We start from the raw sequence: 22,114 nt of genomic DNA, 5'->3' as shown, positions 1-22,114 counted from the left end.
CTGCCTTTTTGGAGAAAGAAGATAGTATTTCTCTTCCTGAGTGACATAGTATTTCTATTGACTGATGGCCTTCCTGATTGGTTATGCATGTCATATTCAGACTTGTGCTTGCAGGTATGAGATAAAGGAGTAATAATGCTGCTCTTCTCAAAGAACGTTCCTTGTTTCTTATGTTGAGGAAAGCAGTCTTCACCCAGAACACTTTCTTGTATTCCCCTTGTCCAGGCTCTCCTTTGCCAGGAGCTGAACTCCTATAAACACTCTTAAATTGATAATGGTTGCTGTAGTTTTAGAGGCTTTAGCCCATACTGCTTTGCAGCCTGTGGCTGTGTGTAGTCGTATGAGAAGACGGTGGCACGAAGAGCTAGGTGGGAGGAGAGGGAGGAAGAAAGCTGTTGTGAGAGTCTTTGCAAAGTAGTAGTTACAGTTCCAGTAAGCTGTACTTAAGAGAGCTGTACTACAGTAGTGCTTGACTATTTTGTCAGCTGTGTTTTACTGGATTTTTTTTTTTTTTTAATTATGACAGTATATTACAGTGTGTGCATCTGGTCATACAAACATGCTTTGGAAGCTTTAGGGGTGGCAGTACTTTGTTGTTTTCTAGCCTGCACCTCTGACTACCCACAGCACCCAGTGCTGACCAGTGCATTTTTTAATGTTTACAGTACTTTATCAGATATTTTGCCCAGAATGAGAGACAACATGTTTATTGTTATAATGTATTTACAAGGAAGCATTTAGTTTTTCTCCTTTGTTTAAAATGCTCAGGAAAGCCTTTTTGAAAACAAAGTTCAAAAGAGCAGGAAATATTTTTTTTCTTTTGAATTTTCTAAAACAACACGTGCTAAATACATAACACCAGCCTAAGAGAATATAAAAAATCAGGTGGAATTTTAAAAGTGACCTGTTCATTTTTCTGGTCTTCATGTCCAGTTTCTCTCAGGACAACAGTTCTAGTCTCAGAGATTAATATAGGGTCCAGCAGTGTTGAAGGGGACTCACAGTCACTGGTAAACATATTGGTAAACAGTAGAAGTGCTTTCTGTGGTACATACAAAGCAAATGCATTATCTTCCATTTATGAAAGCAAGATGGCATAACACATTACTATGTGTATTGATTCTTGTGTGAACTTCACACGTTTGAAGCACATTCCACGTTAATGGATTTTTGTGTCATTAGTAAATCCTGGTAACTGAAAAGTATTTAATAACTATAGTTCTACTTTTTCAAGTCTAAATGAAAAAAAATCCCTTTCAGCTTAAATTAACTTTGGTTTACGAATGGACTTTTTCCTTAAAAGACTGAGATTCAACGTTAAGCCCTGTAGTCTGACACTTGTGAATTTCCAACATTTTGCTGTGGCTGTAGTGGTTTTGAGTGCAGTGCTCAAAAGGGAGGGGGAAGATTATGCGAACTATTAGAGAGTTACATATAGTCTTGAGGTAAGTTGAGATGGTAGAATTAACTGCTAGTTTGTTTGATGGGCTATTGACCAAATTAAGAGGGCTTTTGGGTTTTTTTCTTTTAGATGCTTGCAGTGGAATAGGCCTTTTTGAGAACATCTCAGCTAAATTTAGGGAATACTCATTGTGGGCCTGTTAAGTATAGGACAGTTTCTTTCTAACACATTGCTTGGAAGTATTTAGAAAGTGAAAATAACACATTTTGAGAGTACTGAACTATTTGAAGGTGTGGGGAAAAGCTTAAGCTTTTCATACTGTTGTCTGACTATCACATTACTCATCATGACATAAATGAGGTATGTGTGAATGAAAGGAGCAGGCAGGTTAGAGAAGGTAGAGTGTGCACAGTGAGAATGCACAGCCTCTCTACACAGACCATGGTGTAGAAGTGGTATGTGCATAAGAAAATGCTGAATTCAAGTAATTATGTGCCCTTGACTTTTCTCCTTTATGTCCTTGACATGTAGCTAAGGACTTGCAGTGTGTTTTCTGTTGTGAGAATTTATATCAGTTGTGTACCTGTTGAATATAACTAAAATGTGTAGTGTACATTAAGTTCAGAAAAAAGAATTTAAAGAATTTCCTTTTTTTTTTTTTTTCTGTTGAAGTGCTGACTACTACAAAAATATTTTTATAAAAAAACAGAAAAGTTTGAGGAAAAAAATTTTGAAGAAAATTATTAATTATCTCAGGAGAAATTAAATAATCCCTAATTTTTCCTACATGAACATGCTCTAGCTGCTTTTTAGTATTGGGTATACATAGAGTAATACCACAGTCATTTGAACCCAATATACACTATTACTGAACCTGAACTTTAGAACTGAAGTTATTTTTAGCCACTCTAATAATGATGCTGAGTCTTGTGCTTTGCTAAGTTCACTTCATTTTCTGTGCATTTGTGTGAAGATGCTCAACTAACTTATGGGAAGTCTGTTAGCAGTTGTTTCTCTGTACTCTCAATTTTTTGTATATTCTATATTAGAGCTTTATATATGATAATAAACTCATTTTTGTTTTTATCATTAAACTGGGGTGTTTTAGGGTTGTAGAAATATTCTGCTGTTGTTCTTTACAGGTTGCAAACAATATTTGCGAAATTTGATGAAGTAAGAAACTCTGGAAATATGATTTTAAGTAGCATCAATGGTAAGTATGAAAGATCATATATTTATAATCAGTTTTTATAATCAGATAAATATGTAATTTCTGATATTCATCTTCCTTTCCAAGCAACTATGCTGATTGAAAAGGAGGCTCTGCTAAAATCTGAGAAGTGCAACTAACCATGCAAGTAGTCTTGAGGACTGAATAGCATTTTTAATGTACTCAAAGATCCCATTAATTTTAAATATTCTTACCCTTCTCTTGCTAGTGTGAAAACAGAAGAGACTATAGGTTGGAAGGAATGTGTTTTCACAACCTTTGAGGTAGTAAGAGCTTCTGAGCTGTATTCTGCTTTGAAATAAAACGTTATTCTTGAACACTTAAAAATACAAACCAAAAGGAAAACAGTAATTTTGAGGGAGAATGTCTTATTAAATGTTCTGATGAAGTCAATTTGCTCATTGTAGAAGGGTGAATCATTTATCCTTTGCATTTGATGTTAGTACTGCTGCATAGGTTTGAGAGGTTCAGAGATGGATTTTACATGTATTTCTCTGTAGTTCTCAGGAGAATGGATAACTTTGCATGAGGGGAATATAAGTGCATCGAAATAAATATACATGAAAAGATAAATGCAACACTGGACTAGTTTACATAGCCTTTCTGAGCTTTTTGTATCTCTTTTAAGAGAGTTGGTTAAGCTTATTTTTCTTAAAGCCATTTTAATCTCAACTGTAAACTGCATATATGAATGCTGATCCACAGGAGTGTAAACCATTAATTTTGTCTTGTAGGTGGCCAGTTCTATGCAAAAGTTGGTATGATTCTGGTTTTGTTCCTTTGAGACAGTGTCCCTGTAATACACTGGTTTCGTTTTTCTTACTTGACCCTAGTTTTATCTGTTGAATCCACTTAGACAATTTTTTGTGTTATTGAAAGGATACTTTTCCATTGTTAGTGCCTTATCTGGATTTTGTCCTTTATTATTCTCTGAAGGACAATTTGTGTTTACTGCTTGCACGTGTAGATTAAAGTTACTGTTGAATTCTTGTATGGCCTTGTTGCCAACTTTTCTTCTAGGAGTTTAACCAAGCATTTTAGGATAAATGCCAAATTTGAATGTCTAAATGAATCTGTTATAGTGTTAGGGCTTTGGATATTTTGGAGTTGTGTTGATGGAGGTTGTGGGGGGAGGAGGGTTATGGTTTTAAAGAGAAGGGGACGAAAAACTGTTCAACTGGCTTTAATATTATTAAACTGGTGCAGCTCTGTAGTGGACTTTCTTACCAGCAAAAGCAATGTCTTTTTTTCTGTATTGAAACAAACTTTCCCAAATAAATTAGCTGTTCTGATGAGGGTTCTCTTCAGTATGCAATGGATAGGGAAAGGCTTGCTAATACAGATGTGGAAAATCTCATCTGCTTTGTAGTCCTGGGTGACACTGCTGCGATAGTAAATTTTGCTGGTCTAGTTTCTGAAAATTGAGGGATGTGACTTGGGATTCCTTTATCAAATATTACTGATGCCAGTCGTTCCATTTCTTTGTTCGGCGTGTACTTAGGAGGAAGGAGAAAAAAAAAAAAAACCCTCAAAACTTGCAACTTTAAACAATCTAAATACTTTTTTTCCCCCATAGTACTTTAATAGAGAAAATATATATAAAAAAAAGAAATAATGTTTGTACTAACATGATTGAACACATGGCAAGTTTTAAAAGCATTGTATACACTAAGGGAAAAATACAGGGAGGAGAGGAAAAGATACTGTACGTGCAGTCTTAAGCACACTAGCAGATTTAATATCTTGTTATCCCTGGGGCTTTGTTAGAGTGGAACTGGAGTGAATGGTTGCTTTATTCCTGTGTTAGAATCTTCCTTCATTGCCTCTGAGCCCTAGTGAAACTGTAAAAATGAGGAGGAGGGCAACCAGTTACCTTAGAGACTGACAGGTCCTCTTGGAGGGCAGATGAGGTGAAATGCATATTGAAATGAGCATGGATGGAATAATTGGGGCAGGATGTAGGGAAGTTTCAAAAGCCAACAGATGAGAATTGTCTGTGTCTAACAAGGGGACTGGGCAAGAGTCTTTGTGGTTTTGCTTGATGAAGCTTACAAGCTTCAGCAGTATCCCACTGTTAACTTACCTTTCCAACTGACCTTTGATATTTGTTTTTTAATCTTTAAAAATTATTTCCTCTCCTCCCCCCCTGTCTTGTCCTCAGTGTACAGTTTAAAACAGGCATAATTTCTTTAATGAGAATGATGTGAACAAATTAGCTGCTATGAAGACCTTGGGGTTTGTTTGTGTTCCTAATGATACTGCATATGAAGAGAATCATATTGGGATGTTTTCCCATTAAGCAAAATCTTACACTTGCTGGTAGTTCTTCCCTTTCAGTGAGCCAGAGTGTATCCATCCCTGCAAACCAGAGAAGGTTCTTTAAAGCACCCCCTCATTTTTCAGCAAATGAATGCTTATTTCTATGGAAACAGAACTGGGAGCCAATCTTAATGCTTCAAAAGCAGTGGTTTCTGCTGCCCAAGATTTGTAAATACTGTTTTCTCTAAGGCAATTTAAACAGACTCCTGCATCGGGTATCAGTGTAAATTTTGAGACAGGGAATTTAGAAGTAGGGAAAACAATAACATCGAGCTCTCTGCGTCATTCAGGAGACAATTAATCGAGCTGAATATAAATGGCACATCTCTATTCAACTCATGCAGTTTTCCCATTTTAGTGGTATGCCTCATAGCATTAGATTTACAATCATAAAATGTGACAGGATACAGTGATGCTGGTACCATGGTTTTGGGGGGGGGACCTGTGTTACGGGTGATTAAAGATGCAGTTTAGGTACATGTTTTTCTAAAACCCCAAAAGGCAAACGAGGAGCCGCAGCACAGGCTTCTATCTGTTTTTCCACATTATGCTTTTGGTTTTTGTTTTTATTTATTTCCCTTTGCTGTTTTCTTTTTGGGAATAGTTACTATGGAGACAGTGACGACAGACCCTGACAGAGCTCACCAGGGTGGCACAGTATCAATGTGGATAGCCGGGGAAATCCAGAAACTGGGGATAGCTTCTGTGATTATTTTATAGGGTTTTATAGGTTTGGTTGTTTTTTTTTTTTTCTCTCTCTCTTTATTCTACTCAATGCAAACGTTTGGAAGGTAGCCACCTTCTTTTAAATTTCACCTGCTTTTCTTGCTGGTTTACAATTTCAAATAGGAAAATTCTGACGAGGGAAGCGTGACGTTGAGTTTCAGCCTATTTAGGAGTAAAGGTCCTTGGCAGGCTGGTGGTTCCACAGTGGTTTTTAAGGAACTTCCATGAGTTTTTGAATCATTCCTCTGAGGATCTGGCTCCCCCAAAGCTTGGTTGACAGGGGCTGCCCAGCTCCCTGTGTCGGATTTGTGTCCCTCAGCGTTTTAAACTCCTCCTTACGCAGGAGGAAATAAATGGGGAGTTTGATGTTGGGTTTTTTGGTGTGTCAGGCGATGGGACTGTGTTCTTCCTTCAATGTGTCATTCAAAGCTTTGATTTAAGAATAAACTTCAAACAGCAGCTCAGCTTTGGGGTAGATTCTCATTATTAATTTCCACATCACCACAAAATTGCTCTCCAGCATCTGCTGCAGGCGTGCTTTAAGAAGCTGATTCTCTTAAAGTTTGGAGGGGATTTCCAGAAAGTCTTGTCAAAGACTTCGTATCTTCTGCTTCCTGTGTTCTTGATTTTATCTATTTTATTTATTTTATTTATTTTATTTTATTTTATTTTATTTTATTTTACTGTATTTATTTTATTTTATTTATTTTATTTTATTTTATTTATTTTATTTCATTTATTTTATTTATTTTATTTTATTTTACTTTATTTTACTTTATTTTACTTTATTTTACTTTATTTTACTTTATTTTACTTTATTTTACTTTATTTTACTTTATTTTACTTTATTTTATTTATTTTATTTTATTTATTTTATTTTATTTATTTTATTTTATTTATTTTATTTTATTTATTTTATTTTATTTATTTTATTTTTTATTTTATTTTTTATTTTATTTATTTTATTTATTTTATTTATTGTATTTATTGTATTTTATTTATTTTATTTATTTTATTTTATTTTATTTTATTTTATTTTATTTTATTTTATTTTATTTTATTTTTTTATTTATTGTATTTTATTTTAATGTAAATTTTATATTTTAATTTATTTTAATTTTAATTTTAATGTTTTTAATTTTTATATCTTATTTTATTTTTGTTTATTATTTTAAATTTTATTTTAATTTTTAATTTTAATTTTTTTGCTTTATTAGTTTTCATTTTTATTTTAAATTTTAATTTTTATAATTGTTTCTATTTTTACTTTATTTATTTGCAAACAAATTGAATTCGCCGCCGCTCCAGAGAAAGCAGTAGGGCCTTGCTGTAGTTTTCCGCGGGGTAGCGCTGGGGGAAACTTCCCCGGCGGGCTGCGATATGTCCCGTCCCCTTCCGTCCCCTCCATCCCCGGGCGGTCCGGGAGGGTCCGCGGGGGCGGAAGGGCCGCGGGGGAGCGGGCGGGGACGGAACCGGAGCGGGGGGGGGGCTGGAGAAGAGCGGGGGGGGCGGGGGGGCGGGAAACGCCGCGGGGCACGTGACCGCGGCGTGGGCGGGCGTGGGGGGAGGAGCGCAGCGTAAAAGTCCCCGTGGGTCCGGGGGCGGTGTCGGGCGCCGTGGCGGGAGTTGGTGTTTCCCGCGCGAGGCGGGACTGCTATTTTGAAGCGGGGCGGCGGTGCCGGGTGTTGCGGCAGGGAGCCGGGAGCCGCCGCGCCTGCCCTCCGGCGGCACCGCCGCGGTATGATGGCTGTAGGGGACGGTGAGTGCGATCCTCCGGGTACCGGCGCTGCCCCCCGCCCCACCCCCTCCTCGGCGGCGTGTGCGGGGTGGGAGCCCTTGGGAAAGGGGGGTGCAGCCCCGTGGGGCCGCCCGGGGAGCGGGGATTTATGGAGGCGCGCAGGTGGGTCGGGGAGCGCTGAGGGATGGAGCGGCCCGCCGGGGCAGTGCGATGCTCGGCGCCCGTGAGGGGAAAGGCGGGCTGCCGGGGTCCCCTTCTCTTCTCCCGGCCGGGAAAGCAAGGCTTGACGGTATTAAGAGTGTTAAGTCTCCTGTGTGTCAGGCTGACATCTTATCCTGATGTCCTTAGCCGCCGCCGCCGCCGGGGTCCGGCGCTCTCGGGCGGTACGTGCAGCTGGAGGGTGCCGGGGGCACCGAGCCCTGCGGCCCCAGTCCTGGTTTTTTTCTCAGATGTGAACCACGCACGGGGTTCTGGGATGCTCCCCGATCTTTATTATTTACATCTCAGGGGGTTTCCACGCTGCGTTTTTCGCTTGGCGCTCTGTTTACCCTCCTGTCTCGGTGTTGGTTGCGTTATCCAGCTCCGTAAAAGACGTGACTGAATTCGCTTCTACCGCTCTCTATAAACAAAGTGTGAATCTGCTTTGTGAAGAAATCTGTAGCGATGAAGTGTAGCCACAGAAGAAGTGCCTTGCCTGACACGTATGTTGAATAAAGACATAGGATGTTACTATGTTTCCTTCCCTGCATAGTGTATTGTTACACAAACCCATGGAAAGTAGGTCAGTAAAGCAATACAGACGATATCGTCGTGTTCTGGGTAAATACTGGACATATGTTTTATCTTCATGACATCTCTTGGGCTTGTGTGACAGCCAGGTTCTTTGAGCTTAATAATTTGATAACTTTACATGCATTACTATTTTCAGAGGAACTTGAGAAGCGTTCATTTAACTTGCAGTAAGTTTAGGAATGTAGTAGGAGGTCTATGCTTCTACAATGATTCTATGTAGTTTTAAATAACATTAAGAAAGATGTTCTTAGGCCACGTACTTAGATTAAAACGAGTCTTTTAAGTGAATTTTCTGAAACATCTGTAGTCAGAGCCCTGAGAGTGACCTTTTCTTAAGGTGTCCTGAAATGTATGTTTTTCACCTAGTTTTTATTATACATTTCAGTCTAAAGCAGGCAATCAGTGTGACCAAAACACTGAAATTAAGCATGGACTGTATGGTTAAAAAAACTGAGCTGTTCTCTGATGCTTGTGGTTTTGTTTGTCATCTGCAAGATAGAAGGGAAGTTGAGGTCTTTGAACTGAACATGTAGTAAGCTCTTTTTTGTTGAGATGTTTTTCTAGCAATGTTTTTCTTCGTCTTTTGTTTCCCTGGTGTGAAGCAAGGCAGTTCTCCATGGCGTAAACCATGGATTGTGGTAACTTGGAGATTAAGGATGCAAGTTGTAGCATGTTAAGAAATAACTGTATTCCCTAGGCAAAGCCATAGGATTTCTGTGGTTTGGTAATGGTCGAGGTTTATAAAGTGAGGGAGGTTGTGGAGCTCTCTTCTGTATCATTTAATTCGTCATTAATAAAGGCACTAAGAACAAAGTACTGTTGAGGCAGTCAGCTGACGTTCTGTGTAGGAGCTTTGAGCAGTAATGCCAGATACAATTAACAGTGTGTAGGATGATTATGTAGCTGTTGGTCTCTTAAAGCTACTGCTTACCACATTTACAAGGAATTCAGTTTTCTGACGTCATGTTATGAAACTGCTAGGGAAAACAAAACCTTAGCTACTATTAAGAAACATTTTTGATCTTTTTCCTGAATTTAAATGTGGGTTTTGCCATTGTCATTTGTTTTGCAAATATCTTGTGTATTCCCCAAATATTGTTTTAAGGTTAGTGATTCTGTAGCCTTTGAGAAATGTTGACAAAACGTCACTTTGTTTGGGCTAATATGCATGTGTAACTTACTGTTTGTGAGACCGTGCTGATTTTCTGGAAGGTGTTGTGCAGATACCTCAGAGACAGAATTTTTAATGTATTTTATTTGATTTGCTCACAGATAACTTACAAATGCACAGAGGATGTTTGGAAGTGCTCTATAGAGGTGGTAATTTCAAAATTTTATCTTGAATGCAGGGTACTGGGTTATTGTAACCTGGACTTTTTTTTTTTTCTATTTTTTATTTTTTATTTATTTATTTCTTCTTCAGCTTTCTTGGGCACAGGCAGAGATGTAAATAAAACATGGTGCTTAACTGTTGAGTCTTAATCTGATTTCTCAAGTAAAGATTAAAGGGAAGAGCCAGATTTTCTGTTTGCCCCCATGTTAACTCCCCATGTCTCAAGCTCTCCAGTCTTTTGTGGGCAGAATGTAGAGGGGGAGGAAAAAAATATAGTACTGTGTTTGTGGCTCAGCCACCAGTTGGACTGTTACTTCTGCTGTTCTGAATTCCTGCCAGTGGGAAAGCAGGCAGCATCTCAGTCTTAAAGGCACTTCACATACTTGTGTGGATGTAGGATTGTGTTTGACCCACAAGTTGCGTTCCAAGGCTGCTGAGGAATATCAGTCAGGAACCATCATTCCTAGCTCTGCTTTTCTTGTTCCTTGGAGAGGATAATGCCTTTCTGCCCTTATCCGATGCTAACCAGCTTAGGGTGTTTAGGAGGCTGCCAACAGAGATGCAGTGAGGCACATCCCTGAGTGGGTTCTCCTTCTGCTTTGTGATTGGGTTGCCTCCATCAGTGTTTTCTCACCTTGTTGCCAGTCAGTGCTATGCTACTTTGTTGTTTCATGCTAAGGGACTATGTTGCTCCCAGTTGAACAAGGTTATCAATTTAGAAGACTGGTGAAATTTCCTGTGTAGAACTGTGAGGGGCCATGAAGGGAAGATGAAACATAGGTTTTCTTAAGATGTTCTGGATATGCTGCAGTACTAGACATCAGGTATTTGTGGTCTACATAAAAGCATATAATCAGCTTTGTAGGACATGTGAGAACGTATCTGACACACACATTTTTTGTACTGGTATATACTAAGTATGCTATTTTGAATTATGTAATGAATGAGTAAATCTACAGCTTTATTTATTAGTGGATTTTTATTTAAGTGGCATACAATGTAATGATGTTTTATGACTCCCAAGATTTCAGATGATAAAGCATATATAACTGGTTTATGAGTAAGAATTATTCTTATGTATAACTAGAAATGCATATCAAATTATGGGGTTTTTTTTCTTTTGAAATACTTCATTAATGTAAGTATGGTCCTTGAGCACAAGAACAATTATCTTCCATTCCCTGATGTTTTTCTGTGAGAAGGCTGTCTTCTTAAGTCTTTAATCTGATTAGTAGTTTCTGTAAACTGCTGGTTCTGTAGAGCTTTAATATTTTACTTTTGACTAAAAAAAAAAAAAAAAAAAAAAAAGGATGTGTTAAAAGTAGAGGTATGGAGCCCATAGTGACATTTGGTTAACTTGTTTAGTTTTTAAAGACTTAGATCATGGTAATACATATATTTCTGACGTGTATTTGTGGTTTTGCTTTCCTCTGGTAGGAGGCTTTTTTAGACCAACAGAGTGGTGTGAATGATGGTAATGAAGTAATTGATACACTGGCCCAGAAACTGGGCAGGATGTAACTGGTGCTTTGTACCATCCAGAGCCGTTTCCTGGGAGGGGTGGGGGGAAACAACTTCAACAAAAAAAACACAGTATCAGAAGTTTGTTCTAGGAAATAGAAATGCATCGCTTGTTCCCTTTTCTGTTCTTCTGTGGGTTTCTGTTTCGTTGAGCACTCTGTGCCTGCCCGGGCTCCTTTCCCTGTGGTTGCTGCTCACCTCCCTCCTTTTCCCTCCTTACCAGCTGTGGGGCGGGTTGGGTTGGGAAATGGCTTTGCTCCTGGTACCTGAGAAAGGAAGGACAGAGACTGTGAGCTGGAATTCGGTTGCTGGTTTGTACCAAACCAGTGCAAAGCTTTTTTTCACAATAAGGTCATATGCTACTCCCAGTGATCAGCATATAGTGTGAGTAGTGTTTTGTCTGTAAAGTGCACATACCATTGCTAATAGCAGTAAAAGAACAGTGGGACAGTGAAACAGCTGAGTGGGAGAGAGAGGGAATGTGTAAATAAGTCAAGGGCTATATGAGAAGACAGTTTCTACTCAGAATGGAACAGCGTGGCCAGCAGGTCCAGGGAAGTGATTCTGCCCCTGTACTCAGCCCTGGTGAGGCCACACCTCGAGTCCTGTGTCCAGTTCTGGGCCCCTCAGTTCAGGAAGGATATCGAGGTCCTGGAGCAGGTCCAAAGGAGGGCAACCAGGCTGGTGAAGGGACTCCAGCACAAGTCCTGTGAGGAGAGGCTGAGGGAGCTGGGGCTGTTCAGGCTGGAGAAGAGGAGGCTCAGGGGAGACCTCATCACTCTCTACAACTCAAGACAAGAGGACTCAGTCTTAAGTTGTGCCAGGGGAGATTTAGGCTGGATATCAGAAAGAATTTTTTTACGGAGAGGGTGATCAGGCAATGGAATGGGCTGCCCGGTGAGGTGGTGGATTCTCCATCCCTGGAGACATTTAAAAAGAGACTGGATGTGGCACTCAGTGCCATGGTCTAGCAACCGCACCGGTGGGTCAAGGGTTGGACTTGATGATCTCTGAGGTCCCTTCCAACCCAGCTGATTCTATGATTCTATGAACTCCCTGAAAGGAGGGTGTAGCCAGGTGGGGGTTGGTCTCTTTTCCCAGGCAACCCTCAGCAATACAAGAGGGCACGGTCTCAAGTTGTGCCAGGGGAGGTTTAGGTTGGACATTAGAAAGAATTTCTTTACTGAGAGGGTGATCAGACATTGGAATGGGCTGCCCCGGGAAGTGGTGGATTCTCCATCCCTGGAGATATTTAAAAAGAGACTGGATGTGGCACTCAGTGCCATGGGCTGGTAACTGCAGCGGTAGTGGATCAAGGGTTGGACTTGATGATCTCTGAGGTCCCTTCCAACCCAGCCAATTCTATGATTCTATGAAGTTCAATACTGATACTTATTAAAAATAATTCAAGGAAGAAATATGCAACTTGGAGCATATCTGTCTTAGAAAACAAAGCTGCAGATGTCTGACAAATGCAGTTTTTTGTGTTTTTTTTTTAAACCAGCATGGATTCTGGAGGCATAGCTGCACTGGATTTTTTTATTATCTGGTATAGTAACACCAAGTAAGTTTAGTCTTCCTGTTTTTAAATGACATTTTTAAAGTGCCAAAGAATTTTTGATCTGTTCTGGCAAACTTCTATGTGCTGGTGGTTGTTGTTTTCCTTAAAGGTGAAATATCAATCCAATAGGAAGATTTATAGATACACTTAATTTGGCATGCAGTGGTGTTGGTTGCTTTTGGAGCCTGTTTCCATTTGGCTTTAAGAACAAGTTATATAAGGAAAAAAAATCTTTAGTGTTTCACTTGATATCAATATTTGTTTGAATCAACCTTGATTATTCTGGACTATTTCTGGTTTTACAGGACTTTTTGTTTGGTTGGTTTTGTTTTGGGTTTTTTTTGCAAGGTGCTTGCAGAGTCTTGCAGATGTTGCAATATTTTCTCACATGACAAATTGAATACTTGGCTTCCAGGGTTAATTTTCATTTTCGTTACCTATTAAATATGAGGAGCTGTTCCTTACTGTTATATGTTGTTTTTTTTTAAAAAAAGCTTACTGTAATACATATTGATGAGCAAGTAAGCTATAATTGAATCATTTCAGGTGTCTGTGATACCCTTAGAAGGGAAGATTCTGCTGTAGTATTCACATGAATCAGAAATTCCATTTTGTGTATTTAATTTATCAAAGTATCTTAGTTTTAAAGAATTCTCTTTTGGGTTTTGTGCATTCTTTCCTTTCCCAGATCCTTTATCAAATACACGGCAGGAAGGAGCTATGTTTACCTTGAAATAGCCTTTCAAAAACCAACCATGTCTGTAGATTCTTACAAGAAGTAACTCTAATTTAAAACTCAAAGGACTTTCACAGCCATGTGGAGTATAGGCAACAAGATTTTCATGGTTCTAGGTTTAAAATTTCTCTGGTACACGTTCATATGCATTAAATTGATGTGAAGTTCTCTTCAACTGGGAAATGCTTTTAAGCCCTCAAAATTATGGAAATTTGGAGCCTAAGGAAAGGTCAGGAGAAGGGATGAATATGTAGAATAAAGCTCCTAGCAGCCTGCAGAAGAATCTTACTGTCTTCCAATTAGATATTTTTACTTTGGTCAAAGTGCTCCATGATGTTCTTTGGTCACCAGAACAGTTAACCTAGGTAGGTTTATATTTGCTGAAATATTCTTTTATTATGACAAATTGTTTTGTCTGTTGACCTGGTAAAAATCCTTTGGTCTATGAACATAGGCAGTATGAGATTTTTTTAATGAGGTTTGTTTATTGAATTCGCAGGTCAAAAGCATTTCTGTGTAAATTGTTACTAAAATCTTTCTGTACTTGTGAGTTGATTTTTGCAAACTATTTAGAAACACTGAGAGAAGCAGAGAATATGTATTATTTTGGAATTGGATGATGTTCTCACAAAAGAAGTGGCAGGTACCAAAAATGCCTAGCTATGTATCAGACATATTTGCTGTCATTTCTTAAATCTCCACTTCTGAATGTGTGAGGTAGAGAACTGGTTGGTTAGTGAGCTCAAAGAGCATTAACTCCTCTTTTAATTCTATGTTGTGCTATTCATGTTTTTGTTTTCAGAGATTAACATTATTTTCTAGTTCTGGAACCACAGAGATTTAAGGTAAATTTAGAAAAAGAAATCTCTCTACATCTTACCTGCTTTGTGTTCATAACAGTTTCACTTTCTGCCTCCAGGACATCTATTTTATTTGTGAATCTGCCGTGCTGTTTTATATTTTCAGTGTACAAATTGAGTTTATCATATGTAAACTGACCACACTAAAAAGTAATGTGTTAGCTACTAAAATAGTGTCTCTAAGGATGGAAGTAAATTTGTCACTGTCAGTCTCCAGTAGTAAATCACAATTCAAGCTCAGTGTGTAAACCTTTTCATTGATATTACATGATGTGTATCACACACTATCAGCTCTCATATGTGATATGTGTTAAAGGTGAATGAACATAGTCCTGCATCTGCCTCCTACTTCTACTGTGATGGAATTAATAATTTTGAAAAAGCAAATCATTAAGCTCTTTAAGTGTTTCTGTGTGAATTAAGTGTTGGACTTGCCACAAATGGTTTCTTCTCAGTAGATAGCAGTCATATGACTAACTTAGCTACAGACATTAAAATGATGATCCTTTTTTCTTATATTTCTGAACTTAAATACATCAATAGTGCTAGTAATTGTAATTTATGGATAGTGGATTCTGAATACAATCTATTTCCATATTAAATATATTTGTTATATTATATATCTGGATACATTCTACAGAGAACTTGTATTCCTTCACCAGAGGTCTTGAGTGCTCCAGAAGTTAACTACTCTTTTAAGCTTTACTTCTAACATTTTATAGGAGAACAGAACACCTGTGCTGAGGTAGAAGTATTTTACTTTGTGCTAAAGCAGAGGAATGATTCCCATTGGTTTCTGTGTTACTGCTACCAAGTCAACCTAGAATGTGTTTAAATTGTCAGAAATTGTCAGTCTTTAATTTCTTCTGCAAAGCTTGTCCATGTGCTTTCTATACCTTTTTCCTTCCCCTTGCCCAGAGGTCATGTTACTTGTTACCACTTCAGCACTGAGCATTTTGCATTGTGGACCAAAGAACAGGGCCTAAAGCAGTAACATAGTACAAATGTTGAAGAATGGTAACAGTAGGAATGTATTTTTTTATCTTGTTAGTTGTTGTGAATTTTGGAGACCAGTTTTGGGCTTTTTCTTTCCTCTTTTCAGATAAAATTATTCTCTTGTTACTGCTACGTTCTAGACTAAGTGTTGATACATAAGGCTGCTGAACTCATGTCTGAGGAAGGAAGTAAAGTAAAAATCTGTATGAAGCTTTGCTTGGGAGCAAAATTAGCTCAGTTGCTTATTTTGGCTTGGTTTGGCGTTGAAACCTGTATTTAATCTTTTCTTTCAGCCAGACAATAGTAAGATGAACTGTAAGACTAGCTTCTCTTTGGGGTCAGGAAAATAATAGTGGAATATTTTATGTTTGTTCTAAATAGATTATTTTCTGAACATATTCCTTTGTGAAACTAGTGAGGGAAACAGATAAATTCTTAGTATTATTAGAATAGGCCTGTAAGAAATGTGAGTAATTACTGGAGTAAGTGCCTTTGCCATTCCCAAATACTTTTTTTTTTTTAATGTCTCTGTGAGATCTAGTCTCTTCTTTCGCGTTTTTCCTTCTTCTCTTTTGCCCTGTTCATTTAGATTCATGTTTTAAAACATGCCCTTTTTCTTCTTTTTTTAAAGACACTTCTTCACTGGAACTGCCTGAGAAGTTAGCATGTGAAGGAGTATTTTTGGCTTCTTGTTTGGATTTAGTACATGGGGGTATATTTGAATCAAGTTGTAGCTACTTTTGTCATACTAATGACAAAATTAATTCCCTGTTCTTCCACCCCAGTGGAAAAAGGAATCTGTTTTGGTAAGAGTTTGTGATAGTGCTGATGAGCATCAGAATGTGTTGCACAGAACATAAGAACCATTTGCTGACACTGAATTGTAGGTGCAGTTGCTTCCTTCAGGGCTTCAAAGAGAAAGGGAAGAGGCACCTTTAAGTAAAGTTAAATCCATCAGCAAGTGGCCTCATATTACTTCTGTTGCTACAGTCTCAACTTCTGGAGAACCACACTTCATCACTGTGGGGAGCAGAGTTTTGCTTTTGAATGAGAAGTTGTGTCCCAATTGCTCAAGATGCCTCTGCCTGCTTTGACACGGGGAGAACACCCAGAAGTTATTCCTTTAAGGTAGAACTGAAGCATCTTACCTGGGATTCAGCTGCCCAGACACAGGTGTATAATGCCACTGGAGGTGCCTTGCAGTATCCACACCAGTCACACAGAGCAAAGAAGTGTGACAGGACACCCAAAGGAGATCTCTGGCCTTCTGGAATGTCAGCTGGCAGCCAGACAGGACACCCTGGACTGTCTAAACTGGTTTTAGGTAACTGTGCTTAGGCAAATGATTCCGGTCCTTTGTGTCAGAACAAACAAATTCGGGCTGTATGGAATGCCTGATGGGTAAGGGATAAAGTGCTCACTAAATGATGAGGAGCATTTGCTTGAAGTATGGATTGGAAGGATCAACTAACCTGATGCATCTGTACTGCTTGCAGCTTCATTTTCATGCTTGACAGAAGTTGTTGTAGGCTGCGCCAGTTCATCTGGAACTGAGCTAAGGACTCATTCCCAGATGTTCCAAGTAATTGATGCAATCTCTGTTTCTAAGACAGGGAAGGGAGACTGGCAGTCTTGGTAGGTGCAGGATGTGGGAGTGACTTGGGAAATGCAAGGAGTTCATCTGTTTGTCATTGTTGTGCTTGGGCTTGATTTTGCAATCATGTCATTATGAATGGTGCTGTGAAAGAGGAACTGTTAGCAGTAGTTTAAAAACATGTAGTATCTGCTGCCAACACTCAAAAGGAAAATGGATATAGGAAGGACATGCTTTTATCAGAAGTTAAAGTTTAGAAACAGATTCATTAAAGATACTTTAATGAATTTTCCAATGATACTTTAACAGGTTCATTCTCTGGTTTGAGTATCGTATCGTAGAATCATGGAATGGTTCAGGTTGGAAAGGACCTTAAAGATCATCACAGCATGGATAGGGACACCTCCCACTAGACCAGGTTTCTCCAAGTCCCATCCAGCTGGGCCTTGAACTCTTCCAGGGAAGGGGCATCCACAGCTCCTATGGATGACCTGTTTCAGTGTCTCACCACCTCTCACACTTGAGAATTTCTTCCCTATATCTCACCTAAATCTACCCTCTTCCAGTTTAGAGCCATTACCCCATGTCCTGTCACTACATGCCCTTTTAAATTATTGTCAACCTCCTGTAAAACAGCCCTAATAGATATTATAGATACTGGATCTTCTATGATTTGCTGTGTTTTGTAAAAATTCACAGCAGTTCATTCATACACGTTGACTTGCTGCATAGTACCTGCGGAACACTCCTCTGCAGTACAGATCTCTTCCCTTTATTGAAGACAAAGCTTCTGATGCTTGCAAGATGAATCTTGTGTTTCTAGCTTTCTCAATATATAAAAAAATCTCAATTTTTATTTTTATTTTTCCCCCCTGTTTTGAAGTAGAACGTTTGGAAGAAAATATGTACCAGAGTAAGAACATTCACTCCTCATAGGTTTCTTCAGGAGTTCTTGGCAATACTAGATTGCCAGCTCTTCTATGTGGGGTGTGTTTACCTCCAAAACTCTTCTTATCCGTTGTGATATACAATTAAGATACTAACCACAAGAACAGTCCTCTGAGATGTAACTCAGCTTCAGTGTCTTTATTTAGTTGTTTTCCATTTAAAATGTTCTGTACATTGCTAGTAGTTCATACAGCTTTTTATTCGTGCTTTTAGTAGCTTAAATCGTTGTTTTAAAATAGTTTGGATAGTGCTTTCTCTGCTATCCAGTGTATTTTCATAACTAAAATTTCGTATGAAGAAAATGTTTGGCCTTTAAAATTACCTAGAATTATAATTATCTAGCTGTTTTAGAATGAGAAAGTGTTGCATCAGTTACATTTCTGTTTTTATGACTTCTCTCCAGCTCTGGTCCATTGGATAAATGAAGGCATGTAGTAATCCAATTTGGCTCAGCTGGCTAGAGCAGAACTGCACCTTGATTGTACCCTGTGGAGTAATGGGTATACCTCGAGCTGGGCCTCTGTGTGCTGAAATATATGGAAATAGTTTCTGTAAGAGATATAAACAAGTGTATTGTTGTGCATGAGTGAGAGCACATGGAAAGCACTTCATCCTGGAAGCAAATATAAAGCTTTTCTTTCATTAATGGCTATAAATTCAGGCTTCGCACTTCAGAGCTTCACAAATACTGTTAGAACATCTTTCTGAAGATGGAATTCCTCTAAAAACCACTTGAAGTTATGTTGTTGTTAAAGCCAGGGGGTATAAAATTGTAAAGGCCCAAAAAGGTGGAGAAAACCTCTGGTTTCTATGAAAAAGAGTACAGAATTTTCATGATAGTGTTTAAAAAGACAAAAACCTACAACAAACCAAACTGAACCACATTATCACTTTAGCCTTAATAGAATTAAAACATATCATTTTCACCCATTAATCTTATAAGGATATGGTGCTCAACTATAATTTTGGGACAATTTTAGTGACTGTACTTCAAGTTATTTTAGGTTAAATCATGAGAATTCCAGTTAAGAGTGCCCACATATCAGTGGTTAAAATCAGTTCTGTCTCTCAAAAATAATTATGCATTAAAAAATAATAATCGAAAGCTGGGTTTTATGTGGAATAAGGAACCATATGAAACTTATTTCACAGTGGAGGTTTTTAATCCAGTGTTAACAGTGTTTTAAATATATGAAAAAAATGTTCTTTAACTAGGCAAAATAATTTGATGGTATTATCAAGACCGTTGTTTAATGTGTTGTCCCAAAATTCACAGGTGTCAGTTGCTGGGAATGTTTGCCTTTGCATTTTTCTGAAATTCTGTTTGTGTGTTTTGAGCTTGAGCAGTAACTTCTGCAATTCTCCATATTCAATACTCCTTTCTTATGAATAGCTTAATAACAAAAAAATTCATTTCTCTGAGCCTTTGGTTCCCAAAGTACACTGTTGTTTGGGATTGTTTAGGTTTGTCTTGATCAGAATGGTTTTCATGAAGGAGCAAATGCTCAGTTACTATTTTTAACGTTGTGTTGCAAATGAGTTTGTTTTTCCAAAGGCTTCTTATGCAATATTTAGAAACCAGTGTTGTATTGTGCCGTTTCATTTTTATTTAAAAATCATGCTTTAACTGTTAACCAGTTTTTACATTAACACATTCGTGTGCCAACGTTGATCTGTTCCAAGCTGTTCAAAAATCTGAAAGAGACTGCTTAATGCTATTTTGAAATTACCTGAAATGTTGCAAGTATCCTAGATATTAACCATTACTATTTACACTTCAGTTCATTGCCATTAATCTGGCATTTGGATTAGTGTTTTTCCTTGTTCAAAAATCTTGATGTCTGGCTCTATTTAAGATACTAAGAGTAAAAGCAGCAGGAATCAAAATGTATTCTGCCTCAGACCTTACGCTGAGCGGGAGTGCTGTTTCCATGGCAACACAGAGAATAGGAGGGGGGGGAGCCTGATGCCTTTTCCCCCATTCTGAGTTTACATATCCAAGCACATTTATTCTTAGCAAGATTCTCTTAAAAATCAACGTTCTTAGGAGAGAAAGAAATAATGTTAGTAAAAATTGTTCATCTAAATCCAGATGTTTCTTGTGGTTGTTTGTTTTTTGTTTTTTTTTTTGATTCTGCAATCATGTGGATTCGTTAGTGCAGCCCACAGCTTTTTGCTAATGCTAGAAAAAAACGTACTAACTGTAGCAGCAATGATCTCGGGCATGTTAAATGCAGGGTGTTTCTAACATTTGGTGGTGCTGCAAATGCTGTTGAACAAAACCTTACCATTTTAATGAAAGTTGCCTTCCTCTGGGAGGCTGTATTATTAAGCACAGTTGACCTTTTCTGTGGGAGTGAGTTCTGAATAAGCAAAGGGTAAACAGTCACCATTCCAGAGATTTGAGCTTTGCAATTAATTTTTAAATTTTAGTTTATTTTTTTTTAAGGAATGGCAGGTTTTAGAGCGGGTAACATGGGAAGCTGGTTTTACATTACTGTCATGCAGCTGCGTCTCGGCCTCACCCATTTTATTTACTATAGGAACCTCAGGCTGATAGGTTGCTCGTGCTCAAGCATACAGATAAGTCATCCCTCCCTAAATGGATTGGGAAACCATTACCTTCTCCTGTTGGAATATTCTGGGGGGCTTATTTTGAAGGCTGAGTATTTTCTATTGAGGCTTCCAATTGAGCCACTGGAGATTAATTTCTTGCTTGGCTAAAAATACACAAACCCGAAACGGTAGGAAAGAGGAGCGCAAACCCCAGCGTATTGTCTGCCTGTCTGTTTTTTTTGTTTTGGTTTTCGTTTTAATCAAGAGTCGGAATAGTGGCAAATACGGTGTGTGGGAATGAATTTATTTGCATGGAGAATTTTCACCTTTTCCTCTGGCGGTGGCTCCCAGAAGATGATGTCACCTTGCAGCTCATTGGTTGTGCGGCACCCAGTGCAGGGAAGGGAGAGAAAGATGCCGGCACAAATCTCAGTGGTGGATCTGGGGTGTTTGCGAGCAGTTTTTGACAGAATCTTTGATTAGTGCTGAGAATTTACACTGCACGTGGCCATGTGAGGTGCTGGGTCCGTCCTAGGGTGAGGGGATTGAAGAGCTATCAGAGGAATGAGGCGGCTGATCTGCAAGAGGATCTGTGATTGTAAGTTGAAAAATCTGGGTGGAAGGAAGGAGACAGGGAGTGCTGGTTAGACACACTGTGGGAGGATGTGTAGCAGAAAATGCATGCATGAGTAAGAGAAGAAAAGGGAGAAACGTTTGTCTTCGGTAGGCTGGAATGATAAAATTTATTTTAAGGGCTTTCCTTTGAGGAAAATATGCAGAAATGGGCAAAATTGTTCAATCTCTGAAAAGATATTTTCCCTTTGTGGAAATGAATGTGTAGGAGTAATTTTTTATGTTCAGTTTTACAGTGGTTAACAATCAAGTCAAAATAATGTTTTTAAGAACTTAGCATGTAGAAAATTCTGTTCATTTCTCACTGTCATTTTATTCCTAGGTCGGAGAGAGGGGACTAGGTGATATTTGGTTTTATGTCTACATTTTGTGGATTTCTGTGAAATGTGAAGCAGAACAGTTGATTAGGAAATAAATCTACATCCTTTCTAATAGTTGCATTTTTATTTAATGTCTTCTTTTCTAGACAAAAGCTTTGATGATGAAGAGTCAGTGGATGGAAATAGGCCATCATCAGCTGCTTCAGCCTTTAAGGTTCCAGCACCTAAAAAGCCAGGAAATCCTTCAAACAGTACAAGAAAGCCAGGATCAGCTGGTGGGCCCAAGGTTGGAGGTAATGTAAAGCTATTCAGATTCTAATCACTGTTCCCAGAAACCTTGCCAGAGCAGGCACAAAACGGAGAACTTTGAAGTGTGATGTTTAATTCATGACTGCAGTATTTTTGCAGAGCTAAAAACAGTAAGAGACCCTGGTTTATGTAATTATTCATGTGTAAAGGTGTGTGTGCATGTCTGCTTTTGTGAATATGCATTTAGCTTATAAAGGCCTCTCACGTTATAAATAAAATTAAGGTCTGGAGATAGTGGTTGTGTTAGTAAAATGAATATATGGGTGCCTCTTTGATGGAATCCACACATCACTTACTGTATATATAAATACCCTGTGAAATTCTGTAGTAGGCCTGTGCAGATGAAATTTTTACTGTAGGTCTGCACTGTTTCACGTGGTTAGGATCAAGGATATACCACAACAGAGGTGCATATTACACCTGAATGACTTTTATTATTGCTCCTAAAACTGTCAAAAGTGTAGTGAAAATGGTTGTGAAAGATAAAAGACAAGGGCCAAAACCCTTGCCAGGATTTTTTTGCGTGGTAGACTTCAAAG

The 22,114-nt window shown here is 38.5% G+C and overlaps 1 protein-coding gene across 43 annotated transcripts in view; it reads left to right on the top strand.

The window, feature by feature from the left end:
* CLASP2 (cytoplasmic linker associated protein 2) overlaps nt 1-22,114 on the top strand; it is a 139,636-nt gene that overhangs the window by 35,599 nt on the left and 81,923 nt on the right. For 40 of the 43 annotated variants that reach the window (XM_071735925.1, XM_071735923.1, XM_071735927.1 and 37 more), the window contains 2 exons: nt 2,545-2,615; nt 21,413-21,559. In XM_071735925.1, coding sequence (XP_071592026.1) covers nt 2,545-2,615; nt 21,413-21,559 — 218 coding nt within the window. Of the gene's footprint in view, nt 1-2,544; nt 2,616-7,291; nt 7,438-21,396; nt 21,560-22,114 lie in introns of those variants that run through there. The other 3 variants (XM_071735965.1, XM_071735962.1, XM_071735959.1) reach the window with 2 other exon arrangements.

This window comes from Heliangelus exortis, chromosome 2 (assembly GCF_036169615.1).
Source record: "Heliangelus exortis chromosome 2, bHelExo1.hap1, whole genome shotgun sequence".
Taxonomy (NCBI): domain Eukaryota; kingdom Metazoa; phylum Chordata; class Aves; order Apodiformes; family Trochilidae; genus Heliangelus; species Heliangelus exortis.
Note: the sequence above shows the minus strand (reverse complement) of the source record. Positions and strands in the feature narration are given on the sequence as shown.